The following is a 22845-nucleotide window of genomic DNA, read 5'->3' on the forward strand; positions in this document are numbered from 1 at the left end:
TGGCCACGAGCTGGAAATCCTGGCCTGAGGGCTGTGCCCAAGGGCAGCACGCCTTGGGGAGGGGGTTGGATTTGCAGGGTGCAGCTTGGGCCGTTTTGAGGGCATTGTTAAATCCCACCCTTTTCTTACATCAATTCAATACCTGTCCTTCTGCCTCTTCTGTTCCAATTACTCCATTTCCTCACACATTTCTGGGAATTACTTGAGCATCCTTGGCCCTGGGGAGGGGGATAACACCCGCTTGTCTGCGCTGCTCACCCTCTGCTCTCTCCACACCCATTTCATCCCTCTCCAAACCCTGCTTGGCGGCTGCCGGGTCCCTGCTCCGCTCATCCCTCCCGAAGCTTTCCACGCTGGGGAACGAAACCCCCAAACCCCGCTCCCATCCAGAGCTGAGCCCCTCAAGCCCAGCGCACGGAGGGCGTGTCCCCATGGGCGTGTCCCTGGGCGTGTCCCCATGGGCGTGGCGTGTCCCGGGGCGTGTCCCGGGGCGGGGCCGGCGGGCGGGCGGCGCTTTGTGCGCGGCGGTGGCGGCGGCTGTGGCGGGGCCGGGCCGGGGCCATGGAGCGCTGGACCGGCCGCGTCGCGCTGGTCACCGGCGCCTCCGTGGGCATCGGCGCGGCCGTGGCGAGGGCGCTGGTGCAGCACGGCATGAAGGTGGTGGGATGTGCCCGCAGCGTCGACAAGATCGAGGTACCGGCGGTACCGGCGGGGCGGGGGCCGCCTCTCCCCTCACGAGGCCGCCTCTCCCCTCACGAGGCCGCTCCCGGCCCGGCCGGGCGCTGACACCGCCCGGGGGATGCCCGGCCCCGGCTGCTCTTGCCCACCGAGCCCCTGGAGCGGGGGGGAAGGTGCCCGAGCGAGGAGCGGGGTCGGTTTTGGGGTTTTTTTTTTTTGTTTTGTTTTTATTTTTGAGCCGCTTCTTATCGAGGTTAAAAATAGCATCTCTGTCCCCGGGAGCGGCATGGGGCTGCTCGGGAGGCTGGGCGTTCCTGGGGAGTTGGTGTTCAAACAGGGTTCGGTCCTGCCAGGAGCATCTCCACAGCCCCCTCAGAAACCTGATGGCGCTGGCTTGGGGATAAAGATGCTCACAAGAAGTGTTTTCTCGGGATCCCCGTTGTGCGTCGGTCAGCTGTGCCTCGCACGGGCTTATCTGCCATTTAGGAAGTTTCCTCTGCGGGAGGAAATAAGTTTTAGTCATCTTAAATATCGCCATCGTGGGTGTTTGGAGCTAAAGGAGACCTGTGCAATATCCAGGATTGTGTTTCCCTAGCCGAGCTATAAAGGGCTGTGCACAGCTGACTGCGCTGGGAATAAATGGTCCAAAATTCATGGAAACCAAGGCTTGGCATCGGTGGCGTTGCTAAGCGGGGTTGATAAAGAAATGCTCGGGAAAAGCCAAACTTTTCCCTTTTTTCATTGCGTTATCACAGAGGCTCTGCTTGCAGAGAGGAGAGAGCACCAACGTGACTGAGTGCACCGTCCTTCGGGGCCGCTGCTAATTTGGGATTTGCCAGGGTTTTTGTGCTGTGGTTTGCAGGGAGGGCTGAGCTCTCCAAAGCCTTTCCCACCTGCAGCTGGTTGGATGTGCTCGGGGTGCCTGGCAAAGGATGCTGCAAAGGATGTTGTCGCTTCCCATTCCCCTCCAGAAAGTTATTTCCAATATTGCTGTTTCCAGCAGCGCCCTTATCTTGGATTTTGTTCTGGACTCTCTTCATTTGGGAAAGAAATCAATGCAGCTTGTGTTTTCCTTCGTTGTTCACGTGAGTTTCCTTCCTTTCCCAACCTTTCCTGGCCAAAACGCATCGTGGGTTTGGAAATGAGCAGTGCTGTGAGGCTTTGTGTTTCGATTTGAGTGTGCACCGGGGCGATCACTCCGGTACTGATGATTGATTAATTGATTGATTGGGTTTGCAGGTGAGAGGGGCTGCTCCCCGGTGTCCTGAGCCGTGTCAGGCACGTGTTCCCACAGCAGCTGATGTTTCTCCCCTCGCTGGGACCCGAGTGTGTCTGCAGGGCTGTCACTTGTTTTGCTGGGTGTCTGGACTGTGTTTTGCTCCGCTGCTATTCTGGGTTTATTTATTGTCGAGCTTGTTTCCTTAACGAGGAGGAAAATCCCGGGAAGGGAAGGTGCTGGAGCGTGGGGGGATCCAGGGTCACTGTGGGAACAGCTCTGTCACCTCCTGGCTGCCAGGGATGCTGTGGGAACTTTGTACCCAACCCTGCTTCAGAGCAGGGCTGTCCATGGAGCTGTCCTCCAGGAGATTCACCTTGAGGCTTTTCCTTTAAAAAAAATTAAAATAAAATAGGAAAATATCCAGACTTGGAAATGTTGAGCTGAGGGTTTGAGTGGGGGGGGGGATTTGAGGGATGCTCAAAAAAAAATAGAAATAAAATAGGAAGAAATGCAGACTTGGAAGTGTCTGGGGATTTGAGTGGGGGGGATTTGAGGGGTGCTCTGAGGGCTGGAACGCAGTGATGGAGGGAGGAGGGAAGGGGAATGTGAAGGAGCTGAGGGTTTGGTGATGCCAGAGCATCCCAGCCATGGTTAACAGAGTTATGGAATCCCAGGTGGTTTGGGTTGGAAGGGACCTTAGAAACCATCCCATTCCACCCCCCATGGGCAGGGACACCTTCCACTATCCCAGGGGGCTCCAAGGAAGCTTGTCATGGAAAGGGGGCAAGCAGCAGGGTGTAAAACCTGGAATGCAGAGCTCACTCTGTAGCACAAAACCATCACATTTCATCAAAGTTCAGGAAGGTCACTGGTTTTAAGGTGAAATGCTGGAACCCTTGTGTAAGGTGGTTTTGTAACCTCCAGCTAACTGAAAGAGCAGGTTGTCTAGTGGGGATTTAGCTGGGGCAATAAATGCTATGTCAAGATTTCTTAATCTCTTGGAAAATCAGATAAGGGCTTGAGGCAAGATAACGAAGGATTTGCAAAGTTGCGTGTTTGGCATTAAACCCCTGTCACAACTCCAGTGGTCTTTATTTGCCTTTTGAAATAAAAATGTTAATGGCTCACAAAAAAAGCCCCAAAGAAACCTAAATTGCAGAAGGATCTTTTTTTTTTTTTTCCCTTCCAGAGTTTCCCTCTCTGCTCCCCGCTGCAGCCTCTTCACGTGGGTCATCAAACAGGAGCTCAAACAGTCAGACATCGAGGAATAAAATATAATTAACCTGGCTGTATTTTCCTTCTGCATGCCAGCAGTAATTCAGGTTGAAGGCTTGTTTTAAATGCAGAGCCTGGAGGTACCAACAGCTGTCAGGGACTTCTTGGCGTGTGCTCAGAGAGCGTTTGCTGCTCTCCAGGCACTGCCACGCGTTCCAAGGCAGGAGCTCTCAGGAAGCAGCCAAGTGTTTCTAGCAGCTTGGAAGAGCAGGTTTTTGGGGGGAAAACGCTCCTCGGGTGCAGAGATTCGCTGAGATTTGCAGCCACAGCCACTCGGCTGCTCCTCAGCTCCCCCTGCTCCTGCTCGTGTTTTCCAGGAATTTGTGTTTGGTGTCTGGCTCCTTGCAGCCGCACAAAAAAGGGGACAATTTGCAAGTGCATGGGAATAAAATGTTCCTGCCCTCCTCCCAGCTGGCAAAGCCCTGTCTGGTCTTTAATTCAGTGAGATATGTGAGTTTTGTGTTGCAGGGTTTCTCCCCAGGTTGGGAGGGTTTTCCTGGCTCAGAGGGACTCTGCAGCTTTACCTTGCAGCACAGGGAGGCAGCAGACAGGGAGCTGTTTCCAAGGGGTTTGCAGTGGTGCTGGTGCTACTGCTTTTTTATCATTACAATTGATTTATTTTCCATTTCTGGAGAATGGCAGAAGTGCTGGCAGGTGCTCTCCCTCCATGCGTGGTGTCAGAGCTCTGATCTGCAGCGTGGCTGGGGCTGTCACTGCAGGGAGATGCTGCAGGTGGGATGCTCCCCTCTGCTCCAGCTCACTGGAAACCCTCCAGCAGCTTGGTTGCCTTGCTGTGCTGTGCCCAGGGACACCATGGGTGCCCTGCTCCAAAAGAAATCCATTTTTCCCCTGTCTTTGTTGGCGTGTGAGAGCAGAGCCGTGCAGGAAGCAATAAATGTGACTTAAGAGACAAGGTTTAACCAATTAATTCCAATGCATTTGTGACAGGTATTGATCAAAGGTAACATTTATAACCAGGGCCTGCTTTGTCAAGGTTAGATCTTGCTCAGGAAACAGCCTCTGATAAGCTGAGCAAGTGATTGCAGCTTGGAGCAGCCCAGGCTCTGAGGAGGCTGTTGGGAGGAGGAGGAAGGAGCTGAGTCTTCCTCGTGGGATCTGAGCATCCATTTTTGGGCTCTCTGGTCACTTCCAGGAGCCCTCAGGTGCTCCTAGGAGGGTAATTAACAGCTGATTGCTGAGTGTGGTGTTTGATTCCCTGCAGGCAGATCAGATGATGGTTTAGAGGTCACCTGGTTCCATTTTGGCATTTTGTCTGTCCCTGGTGGGTCTGTCCCTCTGCCTAGCAGCTGGGATGGGTTTCCTGGGCTGTTCCCACAGGTTTCCCCCATCCTGAGGCAGGATAATCCCAAGGCTTGGTGCCTGTGGAGCGTGAGTGACCTTCAGAGTCCCCTTGGCCCCTGGCAGGGATTGTTCTGTGTTTGGGGATGGTGGGCTCAAGGCCTCTGGAGTGCTTTTATTGCCACTTGTCCCTGACCAGATCCTGTCTGATAAACAGCAGAATCCCATCATGGCTGTGAACAAAATACTCCTCTGTCCTCGTGGATTCCCCCAGCCTTGAAACCCAGGGGCTTTAAACCAGGCTGGATTCCTCCTCTTTCTCCCCCAAAATGTGCTTTAAGAATGTGACTTTGCAGCAAGCCCCCCTTCTCTGCTGCTCTTCTGTTTGTGGGGTTTGCTATAAAGCAGCAAGACCATGCTCAGAGCCCCAGAAAGAAATAATAACTGAGCCTTTCCTGGGTTTGGAGCTGGGATGGGGGTGTGTGCTGCAAGGAAGGTCAGGTGGCTGTGCCTCAGTTTCCCTGTGTAAAACCTGGCAGCTGTCCTGGGAGGGTGGGAGGGCTGTGCAGGAGCAGGGTTGGACACAGAGGGGACTTTCTGGCTGGTTTGGGGTTTAAGGAGAGTGCCCAGGGCAGGGAGGTGTGAAAAGAGCTGTGAAGAAGATGCAGTGGTGTTTTTCTGGGCTGTATGAGCAGTCTCAGCTCTGCAGGAAGCAGTGGCTGTGCCCAAGTGCAGATTTTCCCTCTCTCCCATGTCCTGGTGGGCAGTGCCAGGGGGATTTCCTGGCTGACAGCAATTCCTGGGGCAGCCCCAGGTGGGTTTGTGGCACCCTGGCTCTGTGAAATGCTGGATTCCTGTCCCTGCCTGGCCCTGGGGCTCAGCCGGGATTGGGCTGGAGTGGCTGCAGGTGTGTGAGTGCCCAGGGCAGCTGGGATGGGCTGGGGCCTCATCCAGACCTGGGCTGGAATAAAATCCAGCACCTGAATCTGGGAGCTGGGGGTATCTGTTCAGGGGTATCTGTTTTACTGAGGGTGGTGGGTATGTGCTGGCTTCCATGGACCTCTGATCACACCTTACATTTTCAGACCTTCACTGCTGCAAATTAGGCAGGGTTTGGTTTAATTGAATTTAATTTTTCCAGGTGGAGATGACACAGGAGGCAGGTGCCAGGATCTGGGGGTGTCAGGCAGAGGCTGGGGCTCAGCTCTGCCCCCTGAGCTGGGTTCCTTGGGGATCTGCAGGGATCCCAATCCTGACACTAATCCCAATCCCAGCAGGCTCTGTGGGGCTGGGTCTAGGGCAGGCTGAGCTCTGTGGGGCTGGGTCTAGGGCAGGCTGAGCTCTGTGGGGCTGGGTCTAGGGCAGGCTGAGCTCTGTGGGGCTGGGTTTAGGACAGGCTGAGCTCTGTGGGGCTGGGTTTAGGGCAGGCTGAGCTCTGTGGGGCTGGGTTTAGGGCAGGCTGAGCTCTGTGGGGCTGGGTTTAGGACAGGCTGAGCTCTGTGGGGCTGGGTTTAGGGCAGGCTGAGCTCAGGGCAGGCTGAGCTCTGTGGGGCTGGGTTTAGGACAGGCTGAGCTCTGTGGGGCTGGGTTTAGGGCAGGCTGAGCTCAGGGCAGGCTGAGCTCTGTGGGGCTGGGTTTAGGACAGGCTGAGCTCTGTGGGGCTGGGTTTAGGACAGGCTGAGCTCTGTGGGGCTGGGTCTAGGGCAGGCTGAGCTCTGTGGGGCTGGGTTTAGGGCAGGCTGAGCTCTGTGGGGCTGGGTTTAGGGCAGGCTGAGCTCTGTGGGGCTGGGTTTAGGACAGGCTGAGCTCTGTGGGGCTGGGTTTAGGGCAGGCTGAGCTCTGTGGGGCTGGGTTTAGGGCAGGCTGAGCTCTGTGGGGCTGGGTTTAGGACAGGCTGAGCTCTGTGGGGCTGGGTTTAGGACAGGCTGAGCTCTGTGGGGCTGGGTTTAGGGCAGGCTGAGCTCAGGGCAGGCTGAGCTCTGTGGGGCTGGGTTTAGGACAGGCTGAGCTCTGTGGGGCTGGGTTTAGGGCAGGCTGAGCTCAGGGCAGGCTGAGCTCTGTGGGGCTGGGTTTAGGACAGGCTGAGCTCTGTGGGGCTGGGTTTAGGACAGGCTGAGCTCTGTGGGGCTGGGTCTAGGGCAGGCTGAGCTCTGTGGGGCTGGGTTTAGGGCAGGCTGAGCTCAGGGCAGGCTGAGCTCTGTGGGGCTGGGTCTAGGGCAGGCTGAGCTCTGTGGGGCTGGGTCTAGGGCAGGCTGAGCTCTGTGGGGCTGAGTTTAGGGCAGGCTGAGCTCTGTGGGGCTGGGTCTAGGACAGGGCTCAGAGGAAGGCAGGGACATTGCTCTAATGAGCTGTCACGGTGACAGCAGTGTCACCTCCTCCCCACGCCAGCCTGGAGCAAGGAGTGACAAACTCCAAGTGCCTTGATGTGAGCGAGGAGGGGCTGGGTGAGTGCCTGAAGGTGGCAGGGACCTCCAGGGCCTTTGGCTCGCGTGTGACAATGGAAATGGAACATTGAGTGAGCTAAGGAAAAAATCCTGGGATGCTGAACTGCTGGGAAAGTGCAGGGAGCAGAGCAGGCTTGGGAAAGGGCAGCGTGGCTCTGGGAGCACAGCTTCCAGCTCTGGCTCAGCCAGACCCAGCTTAGCAGGAGCCTGGCAGGAAATGGGGAGTGAAATTCATCCTTGGATCTTGTGGGCCAAAAGGTTCCCAGAGCTCAGAGTGTGATTCTGTCCATGTGACACAGCTCTGAATCTCACTCATGGTCACAGAGCTCTGGGGAAATAAATAAATAAACAAACAAACAGCCCTCACCCTGGTGCTTTGTTCACTGTACAATATTCTATTCACTGTACATCTCTATTATGCTGTTGTGCTGTTATTAAATCTTAATTAAAAGCAGCTTCAGACTTGCCAGTCAGTGGAGTGAAAGGGTTTGTAAGCCCCTGGTTGTCTTTCACAGCTCTGGTGCTGTTTGTTACGGTTTTTTCTCCTTCATTTCCTTCAGGTAGCAGAAGTCATTGGGGTGATTTTGGTGCTTTTCCAGTTGGTTTCTTGGTGCAGCTGTGTGTTCAAGCAGGAGCTCAGCCAGCAGGGCACAGGTTCCTGTGATGAACGGCAGGTTAGGTTAAAAATCACCCAATGGCTTCTCCTGGCTTCCATCTCTGAGCTAAACGTGCCTGAAGTTAATGGGAGGCTTTGCCAAATAAAGCCCTGCTTGACTCCCTCCTTCCTTCCTTCCCCCTCCTCTTTAGAGCCCCCTAACATTTTGATATCAATTAGTTCTGTAAAAACGTTTGACTAGGACTGAGTGTGCGTGCAGGGCACCGTGGGTATGCACAAAGAGCATTAACCCTTTCAGGGGGGAACTGGAGGTTTCTGACCACAGCAAACCCATCCCATAAACGTGAGGTGTCCTTTCAGACTGGCTGTGCATTTCCAGGCATCCAGAGGTAATGCTGTGCTACAGAGATGCTGGAAGTGTCCCAGGCTTTGGGGAAGCCTGGCACAGTGGAAGGGGGTGGGAACTGAATGATCTTTAAGGTCCTTTTCAACCCAAACCATTCTTATTTCAGATTTCCATCTCCAGCTGCTGGACTTGTACTGGCCTTGTCTGTGTTGCTGTTGCATCACCTGGTCACTCTCAAATTGCTCATGAAATCTGGAAAATCAGCTTTTCTCCTCTTTTCTTCTCTCCTCCTCGTGCATGGGGTGTGCTCAAAGTGGAGTGAGCATCACTTGAGTGACTTAATGAAAAAAAACCTTTGTGAGCTCCATAGCTCAGAAGCTGCTTTTCAAAAGTCTCTTGCAAAGTTGCCTGCAGTTGATGTTTCTTTGAAGAGCCTGTGATGACTCTTTATCTGGAGATGGTTGGAGCACAATCCAGCCCTGCCTGGATGTCAGCAGTGTTCAGCACTTGCTTTTCAAAGAGAATTTGTTAGCACAAGTGCAGCCTGAGAGATGAAAGGATCTGTGATGGAGGCAGCCAGACACCAGGCAGGGAAGGAAAGCTTTTGAGGGAGATCTGATTTCCCTGGTCACTTGTGGCAGAGAAGCTTTTCTCCCAAGGTGAAAGTCCTCTCTCCTGGTGTAGCTGGAGCAGAGGAGGGGCAGCTCCAGCCAGAATGCTCAGCTTGGAGGGACCGCAGTGGGGCATCTGCTCCAGCAGGGACATCCCAGAGCACATCACAGCCCTTGTTCCCTCTGCTCCTTCACCTGGGTCTGCACTGAGCAGGGCAAGGTGGAAGTGGCAGCTGGAGATGGAGACACAGCCCTGTGTCCCTCTGGGCTGTCAGTGAGCCTGTCTGTCCTTCCCTGTCCACCCCTGTTCCCTCAGCCAGCTCTCCTGGCACGGCTCCTGCTCTGGGAGATTCCTCCCAACCCCCTGTGCTCGTGTTTCTCATTTTTGGACATCTTTGGCATTGCTTGATTCTCACTCTCTCACCAGTTCGTGGTCCTCTTGCCCCCTTTTCCCTCCTGTATTTTTCAGGAACAAGGCCCCATCCCTAGAACCTTCCAGCAGCCCTTCCTCCTGCTGTGAATTTCCTAAATGCTGCTCTTGCAGGGATGCAGGGATTTCCCCTCCCCTCGACTGTGTTTTCAAGCGTGTGCTCCAAAGGTGAAAAGGAAAATATTCTCCCACTCCCATCAGCACATCACCAACAAGATTCCCTGCATGGCAAGGTGCAGGCAGCCCCAGGAGGGCACTCAGGGGCGGGATTCAGTGCCAGGGGCAGCTCTGTTCAGGCAGGGCACACACAGGGGTGGGATTCAGTGCCAGGGGCAGCTCTGTTCAGGCAGGGCACACACAGGGGTGGGATTCAGTGCCAGGGCAGCTCTGTTCAGGCAGGGCACACACAGGGGTGGGATTCAGTGCCAGGGGCAGCTCTGTTCAGGCAGGGCACACACAGGGGTGGGATTCAGTGCCAGGGCAGCTCTGTTCAGGCAGGGATGCTGTCAGCCAGCCCCAGCAGGGCTCTCTGGGGATGCTGCTGGCAGGGATCAATTCCAACTCAACTCAGTACATCCCTGCCCTCCCTGCCTGCTGCTGTGAGAGCAATAATAATCATTTTTGTGTTCTGCAGGGCCTTCCCTGAGCTGGGAGCTAGGCAGGAGAGCAGCTCCTGCACCACAGCTCAGCCCTGGGTGGTTCTGGCTTGTGGTCCATGAAAGCTGCTGGGGTTTGGGGAAGGTAAAGCTGCAGCTGCCTGCTCAGGGCTTTGGTCCAGCTCTGTGGTTGGCTCAGCTACTGGGAAAGGCTGAAAATCATTTAGCAGACGGCCCCAGAGTGCTTCATTTACCAAACAGCCCCCGAACGCTTCAAGTGGACCTGTTTGGGGTGCAGGGAGGGCTGGGGAGGAGCTGCCTCCATGTGCCATCACTCCCAGGAGATTCCTGCACTGGGCCTCGCTCCTCCCTTTATAAAAAGCTGGGAATTGCCGTGCCTGGAATGCAGGAGGAGCTGGGAGCAGTGGGAAGCTGCCCGTGGTGGCAGGGCCAGGGCTGTGTTGCAGCCCACTGAGATGTCACCGTCGGTGACACCGCCACGGCCGCGTGTCCCGGGGATTTGGTGGGCGTTTGTAGCCAGAGCCCATCTCCCCTCAGGAGCCAGACATCATGTGGCTCCTGCCTGGCGCTGGGAGCTGTCACTGTCACTGTCACTGCTGTGACACATCGGGGAGGAGATGCTGCTTCTCATTAGTGTCAGGGGTAAAGGGCACCCTCGGAGCTGTGCTGGCAGCTGGCAGCAGCTCCTGGCCCTGCCTTGGCTGTGTCACCCAGCCTGACAAAAGCTTGGGGTGTTTGGATTCTTCCTTGGCCATGGCTAACGAGGAATTGTCCTTTGCCAGTGTGGCAGACTCTCAGCCTGGTGCCAGGGCAGCATTGATTTGTAGTTTTGATTTGTATTTTGCGTGTGCTGCTCACCCTGAGCAGGAGCAGCACAGCACTGAGCGTGTCCTCAGCTCCAGAAATGAGAGGCTGGAGCTCTCAGCTTCTCCTGGGTATTGATATCTCCTTTTTCTTAATTAGCATCACGCTGATTCTTCCCAGTGCCTGCTTTGCAGGCTGTGTTAGCCCTGAGGTGTGGTTTTCAGGAAGTGGCTGGATGAGCTGCTCTGTGGGGAGAGGGGGCTGATGGCTCTTTCCATCCTTCCTGCTGGCTGTTTTTCCCCTTCCTGCTGGCTGTTTTTCCCCTTCCTGCTGGCTGTTTTTCCCCTTCCTTCTGGGTGTTTTTCCCCTTCCTTCTGGGTGTTTTTTCCCCTTCCTTCTGGGTGTTTTTCCCCTTCCTTCTGGGTGTTTTTCCCCTTCCTTCTGGGTGTTTTTTCCCCTTCCTTCTGGGTGTTTTTCCCCTTCCTGCTGGCTGTTTTTCCCCTTCCTTCTGGGTGTTTTTCCCCTTCCTGCTGGCTGTTTTTCCCCTTCCTTCTGGGTGTTTTTCCCCCTTCCTGCCAGCTGTTTTTCCCCTTCCTGCTGTCTATTTCTCCCCTCCATGCTGTCTATTTCTCCCCTCCATGCTGCCTGTTTCTCCCCTCCATGCTGCCTGTTTCTCCCCTCCTGCTGCCTGTTTCTCCCCTCCTGATGGCTGTTTTTCCCCCCTGCCTCTGTCTCCCCTAGAAGCTGGCAGCTGAGTGCCAGAGTGCTGGCTACCCGGGCACGCTGATCCCCTACAAGTGTGACCTGTCCAACGAGGAGGAGATCCTGTCCATGTTCTCTGCCATCAGGACCCTTCACCAGGGGGTGGATGTGTGCATCAACAACGCCGGCCTGGCCCGGCCCGAGCCGCTGCTCTCGGGGAAGACGGAGGGCTGGAGGACCATGATCGATGTGAGTATTCCTGGGCACTTTGCTGTCCCTTCTGGCCACCCTCTCCTCATTCCAGAGCTGGGGATTTGCTCCCCAGCCTGCTCTGACAAAGCCCAGTTGTGCTGCTTGGGGAGTGGAAGGAAATCCTGCCTTGCTGAGCCCTCACCTTGGAGGATGGAAACACAGCAGCGTTTTTCCTTTAGCTCACTGGCTTTCTCAAGGGTGAAGAGCCTCCTGTTTTCCTTTTTTTTTTTCCTTTTTTTCCTTTTTTTTCCTTTTTTTCCCTTTTTCCCCTTTGTTTTATCTTTTTTCTTTGTTTTTACCTTTTTTCCCCTTTTTTCTTTTTTTTTTTCCCTTGGTTTTTTCCTTGTTTTTTCCGTGTTTTTTTCCTTGTTTTTTCCTTGTTTTTTTCCTTGGTTTTTCCTTGTTTTTTTCCTTGGTTTTTCCTTGTTTTTTTCCTTGGTTTTTCCCTGTTTTTTCCTTGTTTTTCCTTTTTTAACTTTTTTTTTCTTTCTTTTTTTTTTCTTTTCTTTTTTTTTTTTTTTTTTGTCTTTTTTTTCCTTCAATAAAGCAGGAAATCGAATGCCAGACACTGGGTTTTGCAGCTAATCCTGTTAGTTGTGGCTGTGGTTTGTAGAAATGGGCAGATTCTTTTTGGCTTAAAAAGCTGTAATGCTTTTTGTCTCTACAGCTTCATTTTCTGCCCATAATCTGGTTAGTGCTGGGTGTGAATGAGGGTGTTTCATGTGCTGAAATGGGAGCTGTGCACGTGGCCCACCCCGTTTACAACTTTCTCCTCCTGTCCTGAGGTGCTGCTGGGCATCTTCTGTGACTTCAGCGTTTTTTTGTCATTATGTGGGGGCTCTTTTCTGCACATAGCAGTGGCAGCCACAGCTGTGGGACCTCAGGGTGGTTTGGGTGTCCTTGCAGTGTCTCTGCCCAGTGAGGTGCTCAGTTTTGGTGTGGTTTGGCTGTGCCACATTCCCTTGTGCACGGGAACATTTTCCTCGCAGGAGCAGGAGTGGAACTCGTGGCTGGGAGCGACCCTTGTGGCACCTCCAGCAGCTCTGGGAGCTCGTCCTGCTGAAGGGAAGGAGATGTCTGAGAAGCTGTTTGAAGGCTCAGGGCCACAGCAGTGGAGTCAGCTGGGAGCTGTCAGCTCCCCTGGCTGTTCTGTGCTCTCTGTAAAAGAGAAGCACACTGAGACTTCAGGCTGCCAGGCCAAGAGCTGCCATATCCTGCCTAATTAAGTTCTTGTTAGGATTTTGGCCAGCCTGCTGGCTGCTGTGGCTGCAGCCAAGGCCAGCTGAGCCCAGCTTTGTGTGCCCAGAGAGGCTTTTGTGGGCTCCCAGCCTGGGTCACTGCACAGCCACATCTCCCGGCCCTGTTGCCATGGAGGCTTTAAAGAAAATGAAGTGGAGCTGAGCTGAGCTGTCCAGCAGGGCACTGCCAGGCCCTGGGGGTCACCTGGGCCTTGCAAATTCCCTGTCCTGGTCCCTGGGGCTGTGTGGTGTGTGGGTCCCTCAGGGATGCTGTGTGTCCCTTTTGCTGCTTTGTTGTTATCAGCTGGGCAGGCTTGGGGGGGACTTGTGGCTTTTCCAGCTCCCCCAATCCGTGTTCCCTTCCCTTGCTCAGCTGGAAGTGCTCCCACCATCTCACCTTCCACCACTTTTAGGGAGAGAGATTTTGGAGTGGGATTGTCCTGCATGGGACACTCCAGTGTTGGTGTTCACAGTGGCTCAGAGTTTGGGGTCCCCCTGCTTGTGGGGGCTGCTTTGGGGTGGGATGGGTGGGAGGAGAGGTGACCCCACAAGGGCAGTGTCAGGAAAGCAGGCTGGGGGAATGTTTGATTGCCAGGATGGTCTCTGTGGCTCTCTCTGCTCTCTCTGGGGGGATGTGTTATTGCCAGGATGGTCTCTGTGGCTGTCTCTGCTCTCTCTGGGGGGATGTTTGATTGCCAGGATGGTCTCTGTGGCTCTCTCTGCTCTCTCTGGGGGGATGTGTTATTGCCAGGATGGTCTCTGTGGCTCTCTCTGCTCTCTCTGGGGGGATGTGTTATTGCCAGGATGGTCTCTGTGGCTCTCTCTGCTCTCTCTGGGGGGATGTTTGATTGCCAGGATGGTCTCTGTGGCTCTCTCTGCTCTCTCTGCCTGCCAGAAATGCTGCTGCAGCAGCCTGAGCCAGCCCAGCAGACATTGCCCTCTCCCCATCCTCCAACAGCTGCTGGCTTGGCTCCTGATTTCTGTGCTCATGGAACAACCCTCCAGCACAAAGGCAGAGCCCTGGGATGCTCCAGAGCCCAGAGCTTCACCCAGCCTGGCCTGGGCAGCCTGACAAGGCTGGGCTTTGCTTTCCATGCTGCTGCTGCTGAGGGCTGGGGACAGCTCAGTGGAGTTTTCCTTTTCGTTCTGTGCCCCTGCTTTGTGGCTGCATGGCAGTGGCAGTGTCCCCATCCCCTGGCAGTGTCCCCATCCCCTGGCAGTGTCCCCATCCCATGGCAGTGGCAGTGTCCCCATCCCCTGGCAGTGTCCCCATCCCCTGGCAGTGTCCCCATCCCCTGGCAGTGTCCCTGGCAGGGCTGGGGGGCTCTGCAGGGCCAGCCCCCCCTGCCAGGGCACCCCAGCCCCAAAGCAGCCCTGGCCAGGGCCCAGTCCCTCCCAGGGAGGGCTTTGCAGAGCTGTGTGGCAGCAGGGAGCTCCTTCCCCAGCTTCCCTGGACTGCTGGGAGATGCTGTGGGAGAGTTCCAGGGCACCTCTGGCCTGCAGGATGGGAAAAGTTTCCCAAGAGCCATCAACTCATCGATTTAGGAGGCATTAGGGCCTTAAATTAAAGGCTTTTTTTTTTCCCCCTCTTTTTGGTAAATTGATTTTTGCTTCCATGCATTTTTTATGAGCTTTGAGGCTCTGTGTCCTTCCAATTCCCCTCTCAGTATCCTCCTTCTTGCTATCCATCTAACAGTCAAAACCACATTATAATTTACTTATTCCTCTCCTTTTCTAATGTTCTGGTCCTTTGTTGTCTGGTGTTTATTCCCAGGGTGGGAGCTGCTTCTCCCCAGGCAGTTTGGAATGAGGGATGTGCTGGTTTACAGAGCCCTGCCAAGCTGTGCTGTGGGTGCAGGAGGGAAGGTGTCACCTCAGGCAGGTTCTGAGCCCATCCTCCCCCGTGTTCTCCCTGGTTTCTGAGGCTGGAGCAAAGTCCTGATGTGCAGGAGGAGCTGCTGTGCACACCCTGAGCCTCTGGGGCTGCAGCAGCTCCTTCACTTCTTACCCACTGACCTTTCCAGCCAGGAATTCAAGCTGAGCTTCCCGTTTTCCCTGCTCAGGGCACCGAGGGCTGCAGCACACATCCTCTCACTCCTCTGGACACAGAATGGGTTTGATTCTTGGCATTGTTCACTGACAAACCAGGCTCTGTTCTTGCTTCTCCCAGCCATCTGTGCAGGGATGTCTGCTGTAAGCTGTGCTTCCATGTGTGCTCTGGAGCTGGAGCACCCCTTTGGATGCCTTGGAAAGGGCTGATTCTGGGAAAGGGAAACGCTGAGCCCTTCTAGGAACAGGATCCTTTGTGTCCTCTGACCTGGCAGCTGGGGCTGGTTCCTTGCTGGAAATGTGGCACCGTGGTGGCTGTCACAGAGCTGCTGCTGAGCACCAGCAGGGCCCAGGTGTGCTGGCCACCCTTGCCAGGCACCTCTGGGCCTTTTCTCCCCTAAAATAGGAACGAGGCAGAAAAATGTCTGAAATGTGTCTGTGGGTGTTTGTAACAACAGCCTCGGGGTCACACAGACTTGCTCATTTCCCTCATAGGTTCCTCAGGTGCCTGTTGCACGTTTTGAAATGGGATTTCAGTGTCAGTTTTGAAATGGGGTTTCACCCCAAAAGCAGTCAGTGCTGGTGGGAAAAGGCCATCCCAGCTCAGCTGCCTTCCAGCCAGTTGTTTTGTTGCACCGTGGGGTTTTATCACAGGGCTCTGGACTTTCCCATGTGCTGTTGATTGGGATCTGGCTCTGCCCGGAGCTGTCAGAACGGTTGTAACTTTGCCCAGGCTGCTCTGTGAGTCACTTTGGGGTGATGTTACCCTCTAGTGGCCTTTGGAGAGGGATCTGGGAGTGGCTGCTCCAAAAAGGAGCTGCCTGGTGGGCTGGGGGAGGCAGGGATTTGTTGGTCATGGGGGTTTTACAGCAGCAGCTGCCCAGATCCATGTCCCAAAGGCCAGGGGCAGGCTGCAGGGTGACCCCTGCTTTCCCTGAGCACCCTGTGTGGAATCCCCAGTCCTGCCCATGCCCTGCCTGCTCTGGGCTCCACCCCAGGGCTGAGGGGCCCTTGTGTCTCCTCTCTGCTCCTTTTCTTCCTGGCACAGCCCAGGTGGATTCCCAGGTTAAAGATTTATCTCTGCAGCCCCAGGTGTGATGGTGAGGAGCCAGCAGTGCCTCTGCCTGGCCAAAGTGCACTGGGCTGAGGGTGGTGGCTCCTCTGGTGCTGCCTGGGCACTCCCAGGGTCACGTTAAAGCCCTGCTTATCTCTGTTTATCTCTAAGACAAGCTCCTCAGGGCTGGCCTCTGGCAGTGAGTGGGGAATAAGGACCAGACAAGAGCAGTGACAAAGATCTGACCCTGCTCCTCTTTGTGCTGCTCAGTAATTGCATCTCCCAGCTCCCTCCCTCTCCTGCCTGCCCTTTTGTGCCAGCAAGTCCCAGTTATTCTGCCCCATTCTTGTTCTTTTTTTCCCAGTGATGATCCCCAGCCCTCTCCCATCTCCATCCCTCACTGTCCTCCTTCCTGCTGCTCCACTTGCCTTCTGATTTATCAGAAAATCACTTCTTCCTCCAGATTTCAGTGTGTTCAGACCCTTTTGGGCTGCTCATTTAGCTGGCAAAGTGACACTGTAGACCTGCCAGGGGATGTTCACATCCTTTCTGGAGGCCTTCAGCAAAACCCCTTCCAAATCTGAGCCCCCCTAGCAATTAGCACTGCTGCTGAGATTGCTGCTCATCAGTGCTGCAGCACCTCTGGGCCCTTTGCATTCCAGCTGGGAGAATTTTCTCATCTTTATCTTCCAGCGGCTTTGGCTCTGTGTTTATGGTCAGGACAGGCTGGAATGCTGTGCGTTAATGCTTGGGGAGGTGCTAGGACCGAGTTTAACCAAGCCAGGGCGGTGCTGGTGCAAAGAGCAGGAGCCTGGAGTGCCCTGGGACCTGCAGGGCTGGGGAAATTGCCACCTAGGGCTGGGGCAATGTCAGCAGGCAGGGACAGGGACAGTGACAGGTCGGTGGCTCCCACAGCCCCAGGCTGAGTTGCCCACTCTGGGGTTCCCTGTGGCACAGAGTGAGCTTTGCTTCCCGTGCCTGGGAGCTCTTCTGGTGCCTCCTGTGAGCTGCTGGCGCTCTGACAGGCAGAAGCTGGGGATTTCCTCGTTAACGAGCTGACCTAATTACCTGCTGTGAGTGCCCTGCCAGCTGCCCGGAGTGCTCAGTGAACCTCGGGCTCCTGCCTGCAGTGCTGCTGTGGGGAGGGCTTGGCTCTCCTTCCTTGGGGTTTACCCTCAGCCCTGCCCCAAAACAACCAATTCCATTTATTTCTGCTCCCTCTGGGTGTCTGTGCACCCCTGCCCCTGTGGCTGCAGCCCCAGCTCAGCTGTGGGGTGTGAGGATGAGCAACTCCCTCTTTGGGTTTTCCTGGGAGTTGCCTGGGGACAGGGTCTGGAGCTGATATCCCAGACTTGGGGGGATCACACAAGGGGTGCCAGGCAGGGCTGCTGGCCTTCATTTCTTCTTCTTTCCTCCCCCTCAGGTCAATGTGATGGCCGTGAGCATCTGCACCCGGGAGGCCTATCAGTCCATGAAGGAGAGAAACATCGACGATGGGCACATCATTAACATTAACAGGTGAACAAAGGGGGGTGTGGGGTCAGCCTCGGGGCCTTCCTGCTCCTCCCTGCAGCGCAGAGAGGATTTAAGCACGGGTGGGGTCAGCCTTGGGGGTTTTCTCCTCCTCCCTGCCTTACTGGAAGGGTTTCAGCACTGGAGCTTCAAGCTTGCTGTGGTGCTGATGGGGTTTCCTGAGGGTTGTGGGGGTTGATACTTCAGACTTAATCTTTGCTGGTCTAAAGGGAGGAAGACCAAACCAGGGAGATAAGGATGCCCCAAACGAGGGAGATAAGGATACCTCAAACAAGGGAGATAAGGATACTCTAAATGAGGGAGGAAAGGATGCCCCAAACCAGGGAGAAAAGGGTATCCCAAACCAGGGAGAAAAGGATGCCCCGACCTAGGGAGAAAAGGGTGATGCCAACTGCTGCTGATGGGGCAGGGCTGACATTTGGTTTCTGGAGCTGCTCAGGGAGGTTTGGCTGTGTCAGGGTGTGCCTGTCCCCCGCTGCAGCCCTGTGCCAGCCCCCAGTGGGTCCATTGTGGTGCCCTGGGGTCCCTCCCAGCTGCCAGCAGCGTGCCCTGTGCTCTGTCCCCAGCATGAACGGGCACAGCGTGGTGCCCCAGTCCGTGGTGCATTTCTACAGTGCCACCAAGTACGCGGTGACAGCGCTGACCGAGGGGCTGCGGCAGGAGCTGCGCGAGGCCAGGACCCACATCCGAGCCACGGTGAGTGCCAGGGCCCTGCCCTGTGGGGAGCAGCCAAGGGCAGGTGAAAATGGGGCTCAGCACCCTGGGGATGGTCAGGGAATCCTCTGGGGAACTGTCCCAGACCGACATCTGAGCCACAGTGAGTGCCAGGGCTCCTGCCCTGCTGCCAGCTATGGGGCACAGCTCTGCCCTGTGGGGAGCAGCCAAGGGGATGCAAAAATGGGGCTCAGCAAATTGGGAATGGTCAGGAAATCCTCTGGGGAACTGTCCCAGGCAGGTTGGGGCACAGAAGGTCTGGGAAGGGATTTTTGGGGTGCACAGAGTGGGAAGTTGCTTGTTGGAGGGGTCACATCAACAGAAGGAGGCACTGAGCTGGGCTGTTGGTGCTCAGTCAGGGCTTTTCCATGCTTTTCTTTGCTGCTCTGTCCCTCTGGGCTGTGAGGAGGGAAGTGCCCACCAGAGGTACTTGCCACAACAATCAGTAAGGTCTGCTCACTTCAACTGGTCCCTTCAAAATGGGTGGGAAAGGAAAATAACAAAAAATTTTTTTTTTTTTTATTCTTTTAGGGGAATTACAAATCCTATTAGGATGTGCTCTGCTTTTTTCCAGTGTATATCTCCAGGACTGGTGGAAACAGGATTTGCTTTTAAACTCCATGATAACGACCCTGAGAGAGCTGCTGCCACCTATGAGAGCATTCGGGTAGGACCTGGGGGAGTGGGAGCAGAGGGAGGTGGCTCTGGTTATAATTGAACATTTCTCCTGGCTGATGGTTCCAGAGAGTGCCCAGTGCTCTCTAATCTCAGCCCTCAAAGCTCAGATTTTCCACTGGTATTTACACACTGTGTAGGTTTTCATTTGGGTTCAGTTTCCAGCTCCTTCTATTTTTCCTTTTATTTTGATGCTTCTGTAAATCAGTGTCAGTGAGCTTTGCCATTCTGCAGGCTGTGACTTCTTCATTGCAGAGGAACTGGGACAAGCAGAGGTGCCAGCACAAGGACAAGTGTTTTGCAGGTGGCAGGGGATTTCCTGTGGGAATTCCTGACAAGGATGGCACTGCCTGAGCTGGCAGAATCCCTGTGCCAGCAGTGAGATTATCCACAGCAGATTAGCAGCACCAGACACATCCTTTGTTACATTTGCAATGCACTGGGTAGTTCCTGCTTGCTTGCCCCTCCTGGCCATGCCCCAGTGACACTGTCAGACCTCATCAGGGATGGGCAGGAGAGGGGGGATCTCCTGGGGAGCTCTGGGGGTGCCCTCTCACCCAGAGCCCCTTTGCTGTCCTTGCAGTGTCTCAAGGCTGAAGACATGGCCAACGCTGTCATCTATGTCCTCAGTGCCCCTCCTCATGTCCAGGTAGGCTGGGGCTGGGGCTGGGGAGGGGCCCAGGGCTGCCCTGGCCTGGCTGATCTGCTGCTGGATCAGCTGGGAGCTTAGGGAGCCTGTGCTGGGGATTAGCAGGGATCACGTTTGTTTACACTTCCAGCTCTGGGATGGCACTGCTGGGGCTCTGGGGTTGCTCAGGGTGTGGGATTGCTCTGGGATGGCACTGCTGGGGCTCTGGGGTTGCTCAGGGTGTGGGATTGCTCTGGGATGGCACTGCTGGGGCTCTGGGGTTGCTCAGGGTGTGGGATTGCTCTGGGATGGCACTGCTGGGGCTCTGGGGTTGCTCAGGGTGTGGGATTGCTCTGGGATGGCACTGCTGGGGCTCTGGGGTTGCTCAGGGTGTGGGATTGCTCTGGGATGGCACTGCTGGGGCTCTGGGGTTGCTCAGGGTGTGGGATTGCTCAGCTCATCAGGCTCAGCCCTGGTCACAGCCTGCTGCAGCAGAGAAGCGCCCAGTGCAGGGCTCCAGTGCAGGATTCCAGGGCTCCAGTGCAGGATTCCACTGCAGGATTCCAGGATTCCAGTGCAGGATTCCAGGACTCCAGTGCAGAATTCCTGTTCCATCCCACGCTGCTCTCTTGCAGATTGGGGATATACAGATGAGGCCCACGGAGCAGATCTCATAGCAGGGCAGGAGGATGAGGAGGATGAGGAGCACCACGAGCAGCACCGTGCCCACTCCACCTGGAGCCCTCTGGCAGCCCAGGCTTCCCTCAGCTGGCTGGCAGTGTTTTAATCAAGTACCAAGGATCATGTCTGAAGAATTGTTTTTCTCTCCCTCTCTCTGAGCTGGTGCTGGTGCTGAGCCAGTTTGAAAAAAAAGAAAGAACCACAAACTCCTAGTGGGTCTCTTTCTCCCCCACTCCTTTCTGGAGCTGCTTGAGAGTAAAAATGTGTTTGAGAATAATGCAGGGAAGTGGTTCGTGGAAGATTGTTTGTCTCCAGGCTGGTTTATTCTTCACTTTGCTTTCTTTTCAAGGTTTGTTTGATCTTAGTTGCTGATGCTGTGTGTGGACCTAGGTGAAGTGGCACAAGATGTTTGCCAGCTTCAGCGTGCTTAGGGTTTGAGATTTTCAGTGGACATCATACATGAATCCATCTAATACTCTGAGTTTATTTTCATCAGGTTGATTACTGATGGTGGTGATGCATGTGATATTTTCCATTTCTTTGTACTCCACTGCCCTAACCCCACTGTACAACCTCCCCCAGCCCCCCTTTCCCCTTCACATGGTTCATGCCTGCCAAGTTTGAGGAAGTATAAATGTGTGTGCTTGATATTTCTCTTTTTTTCTAGGTAGGTAAATAGTTGGAGGAAAAGCACCTGTCCCTGTGCAGGTTAGGATGATAATCTAAGTGGCATAGTTACAGTAAGAGTGAGTTGTTTGGTATTTCTAATAAAAACTAAACGTGTGCTGTCTTGTGACCACCTCTATCCTTGCTATCATCTCCCAGCACTCTCGATGTTCTGTGTGTGATATTTGCATGCATTGACACTTTTCTGGAAACGTGGATTGCTCTGGTGCTGTTGAAATGCTGGTGCTGAGGAGCTGGAAACGGTGGAAGTTTATTTTTATGTAGAGACACAAACTCTGAGAGAGAGAGAGAGATAGAGTGGAACGAGCTGTGCCGAAGGTGTCTGGAACGAGGAGGGATTTGCAGGGGCATTTTGGCCACAGAAAGCAGCAGGGGAAGGGTCTGGCTGAGATCTCGTGCTGGTGCAGCCCCAGTGTTTGGCTCTGGGTTTACTCTGAGTTGAGGGAGGAGAGAATTGGCCCCAAAGCAGAGCTGGAGCTGTCTGGAGACTCTCTGCAGGGTGGTCTGTGTGTGCCCAGCTCTCCAGGGAGCTCCTGGGCATGTTGCCTTAAGATTGCAGACCCCGTCCAGCTCCTGCTGGGCTCCAGGGGGTCAGGGATGGTCAGAGCAGAGGACAGAGAGCTGGGAAATTGGGGTTGGATTGTTTGGCTTACAGCAGGAGAGCCCTGGGAGTTGGTTCATCTGTGTCAGCCCTGCACAGGGGAGAGCAGAGCTGGGCCACCAAGACACGAGTTCAGCTCCCTGTACAGCCTTGGGCACGTCACTTTACCTCTCTGCCTCAGTTTCCCCATCTGGAAAATGGGGATAATAACACTCACCTACCTCACAGGGGTGTTGTGAGGACTCACAAGCTTTTGTAAAGCACTTTGACAGGCGCTGTGTAAGTGCTGAGTGTTGATATTGAAGTATTGTTATGAATTAAACCTTGTGATACCTAGAATTCCTTGTGCCAAAGGTGAGCAGCTGTAAGGGGATACAAGGAGAAAACTGGCAAAATGTTCCTTTCATGATGGCAAAAACAAAAGGCAATTTGCCCCTTTTTTTTCCCTTTATTAACACGTGGTGTGTTCTGTCCATTCACCAGTTTTTACTGACAAGTGCACCTGGATTTGGCTTTTTTAAATTATTGTGAGTGAAATCCCTGCCCCTTGGGAAGCCTGGCACTGCCCTGCTCCAGGATGCCAGGGCGGTGCCTTTGTGTGCATTCCCAGCAGGTGCCCTGTGTGCCATCTTTAGGAGAAGGTGGTTGAACTACTAAAGAGGCCAAAAAAAAGAGTAAAAATAGAGAAATTAGGAACTTCTGAGCAGGGATGTAGGCAGCAGTGGTGAAACGTGGAATGGTGGCAGCAGCTGTGTGCAAAGTTCACAGATGTTGAAATGTGTGGCTTAGGAGGGCCTTTACATCTCCCTGTGCTGTAAAAGGAGGATTTGGAGAGAATTGCTGAAGATGTAGAACCTTGACAAAGGGTTTGTCCAGGTAGTTGCTCCCTGCAAATACAACCTGGCAGCCCTGGAAGTTGTTTTTTCTTTTCCCCCAAGAACATTTGTAAGTCTCTAAAGTCACCTCGGGGTGATGTGCAGTATATTTTTCCATTTGAAGTGTGGTTTTAGGGGATCGTCCCTGCTGCCTGTTAACCTCCCCCATAAGGAGGGCTCCTCGGGTGGCCTTGGTGGCACCTCCTGCCACCTTCCTGGGATGAGATGGGACCCCACTCCGAGGCAGTGAAACCCCTCAAACGCCAGGATCAGTGACCTGTGTAATTTATCAGTAGGTTTCTATTGTGAACTGTAAAATAAAGAATAAAAAGAGAGGCACGCTGTGGCTCGTCTGTGGTGTATTTTGTTATTTTTGTGTTAAACCTGAACAGCCTTTTTGCTGTTCACACCCAGAGTTTTGTTTGGGGAACAATCCAAACAGAATCCTTCCCTTTGGGGTCTTTATGGGCAAAAACAGAATTTCTTTCCAGAGCTGGACAGCATCCAGTTGTGTTGGGGGTGACCTGTGGGGGTCTGCCTGGGGAGAGCTCTGGGGTGCTCCGTTCCTGGGCTGTTCCCGGTACCCGGGGTCACTGCGGTTCCCCGTTCCCGGTGTCACTGGGGTTCCCTGTTCCTGGGCTCTGGCCGCGGTCACTTGGGCTCCCCATTCCCAGTGGCTGGCGTCTGTCTGGGTACCCGGGATGTGTCCGGGGGCTCTGGGATGCTCCGTTCCCATTCCCAGGGTCTGTCCGGGCTCACTGGGGTTCCTCGTTCCCGTTCCCGGGGTCTCTTCGGGGGGTCTGGAATGCTCTGTTCC

General features: G+C 54.5%; 1 protein-coding gene across 2 annotated transcripts; it reads left to right on the plus strand.

Moving 5' to 3' along the window:
* Positions 1-555: 555 nt before the first annotated feature.
* DHRS11 (dehydrogenase/reductase 11) lies at positions 556-22374 on the plus strand. 2 transcript variants are annotated; one of them, XM_036395344.2, is made up of 7 exons: positions 556-693; positions 11081-11290; positions 17058-17152; positions 17734-17863; positions 18456-18548; positions 19140-19205; positions 19820-22374. In XM_036395344.2, the coding sequence occupies exons 1-7, from the start codon at positions 562-564 to the stop codon at positions 19859-19861; spliced, it is 768 nt and encodes a 255-aa protein (XP_036251237.1). In that variant the 5' UTR covers positions 556-561; the 3' UTR covers positions 19862-22374. The 2 variants fall into 2 exon arrangements, with proteins under 2 accessions (XP_036251237.1, XP_036251238.1); XM_036395345.1 differs by having other exon boundaries at positions 11084-11290.
* Positions 22375-22845: the final 471 nt, after the last annotated feature.

The sequence above is a fragment of the Molothrus ater genome, chromosome 21 (assembly GCF_012460135.2).
Source record: "Molothrus ater isolate BHLD 08-10-18 breed brown headed cowbird chromosome 21, BPBGC_Mater_1.1, whole genome shotgun sequence".
Classification (NCBI taxonomy): domain Eukaryota; kingdom Metazoa; phylum Chordata; class Aves; order Passeriformes; family Icteridae; genus Molothrus; species Molothrus ater.

What these genes read in the sequence shown, in the direction of transcription:
- DHRS11 (XM_036395344.2), top strand. Translation starts at nt 562, where the DNA reads ATGGAGCGCTGGACCGGCCGCGTCGCGCTGGTCACCGGCGCCTCCGTG. An exon ending in GCAGCGTCGACAAGATCGAG is followed by an intron (nt 694 to 11,080) that starts GTACCGGCGGTA and finishes TGTCTCCCCTAG; the next exon opens with AAGCTGGCAGCTGAGTGCCA. An exon ending in CACATCATTAACATTAACAG is followed by an intron (nt 17,153 to 17,733) that starts GTGAACAAAGGG and finishes CTCTGTCCCCAG; the next exon opens with CATGAACGGGCACAGCGTGG.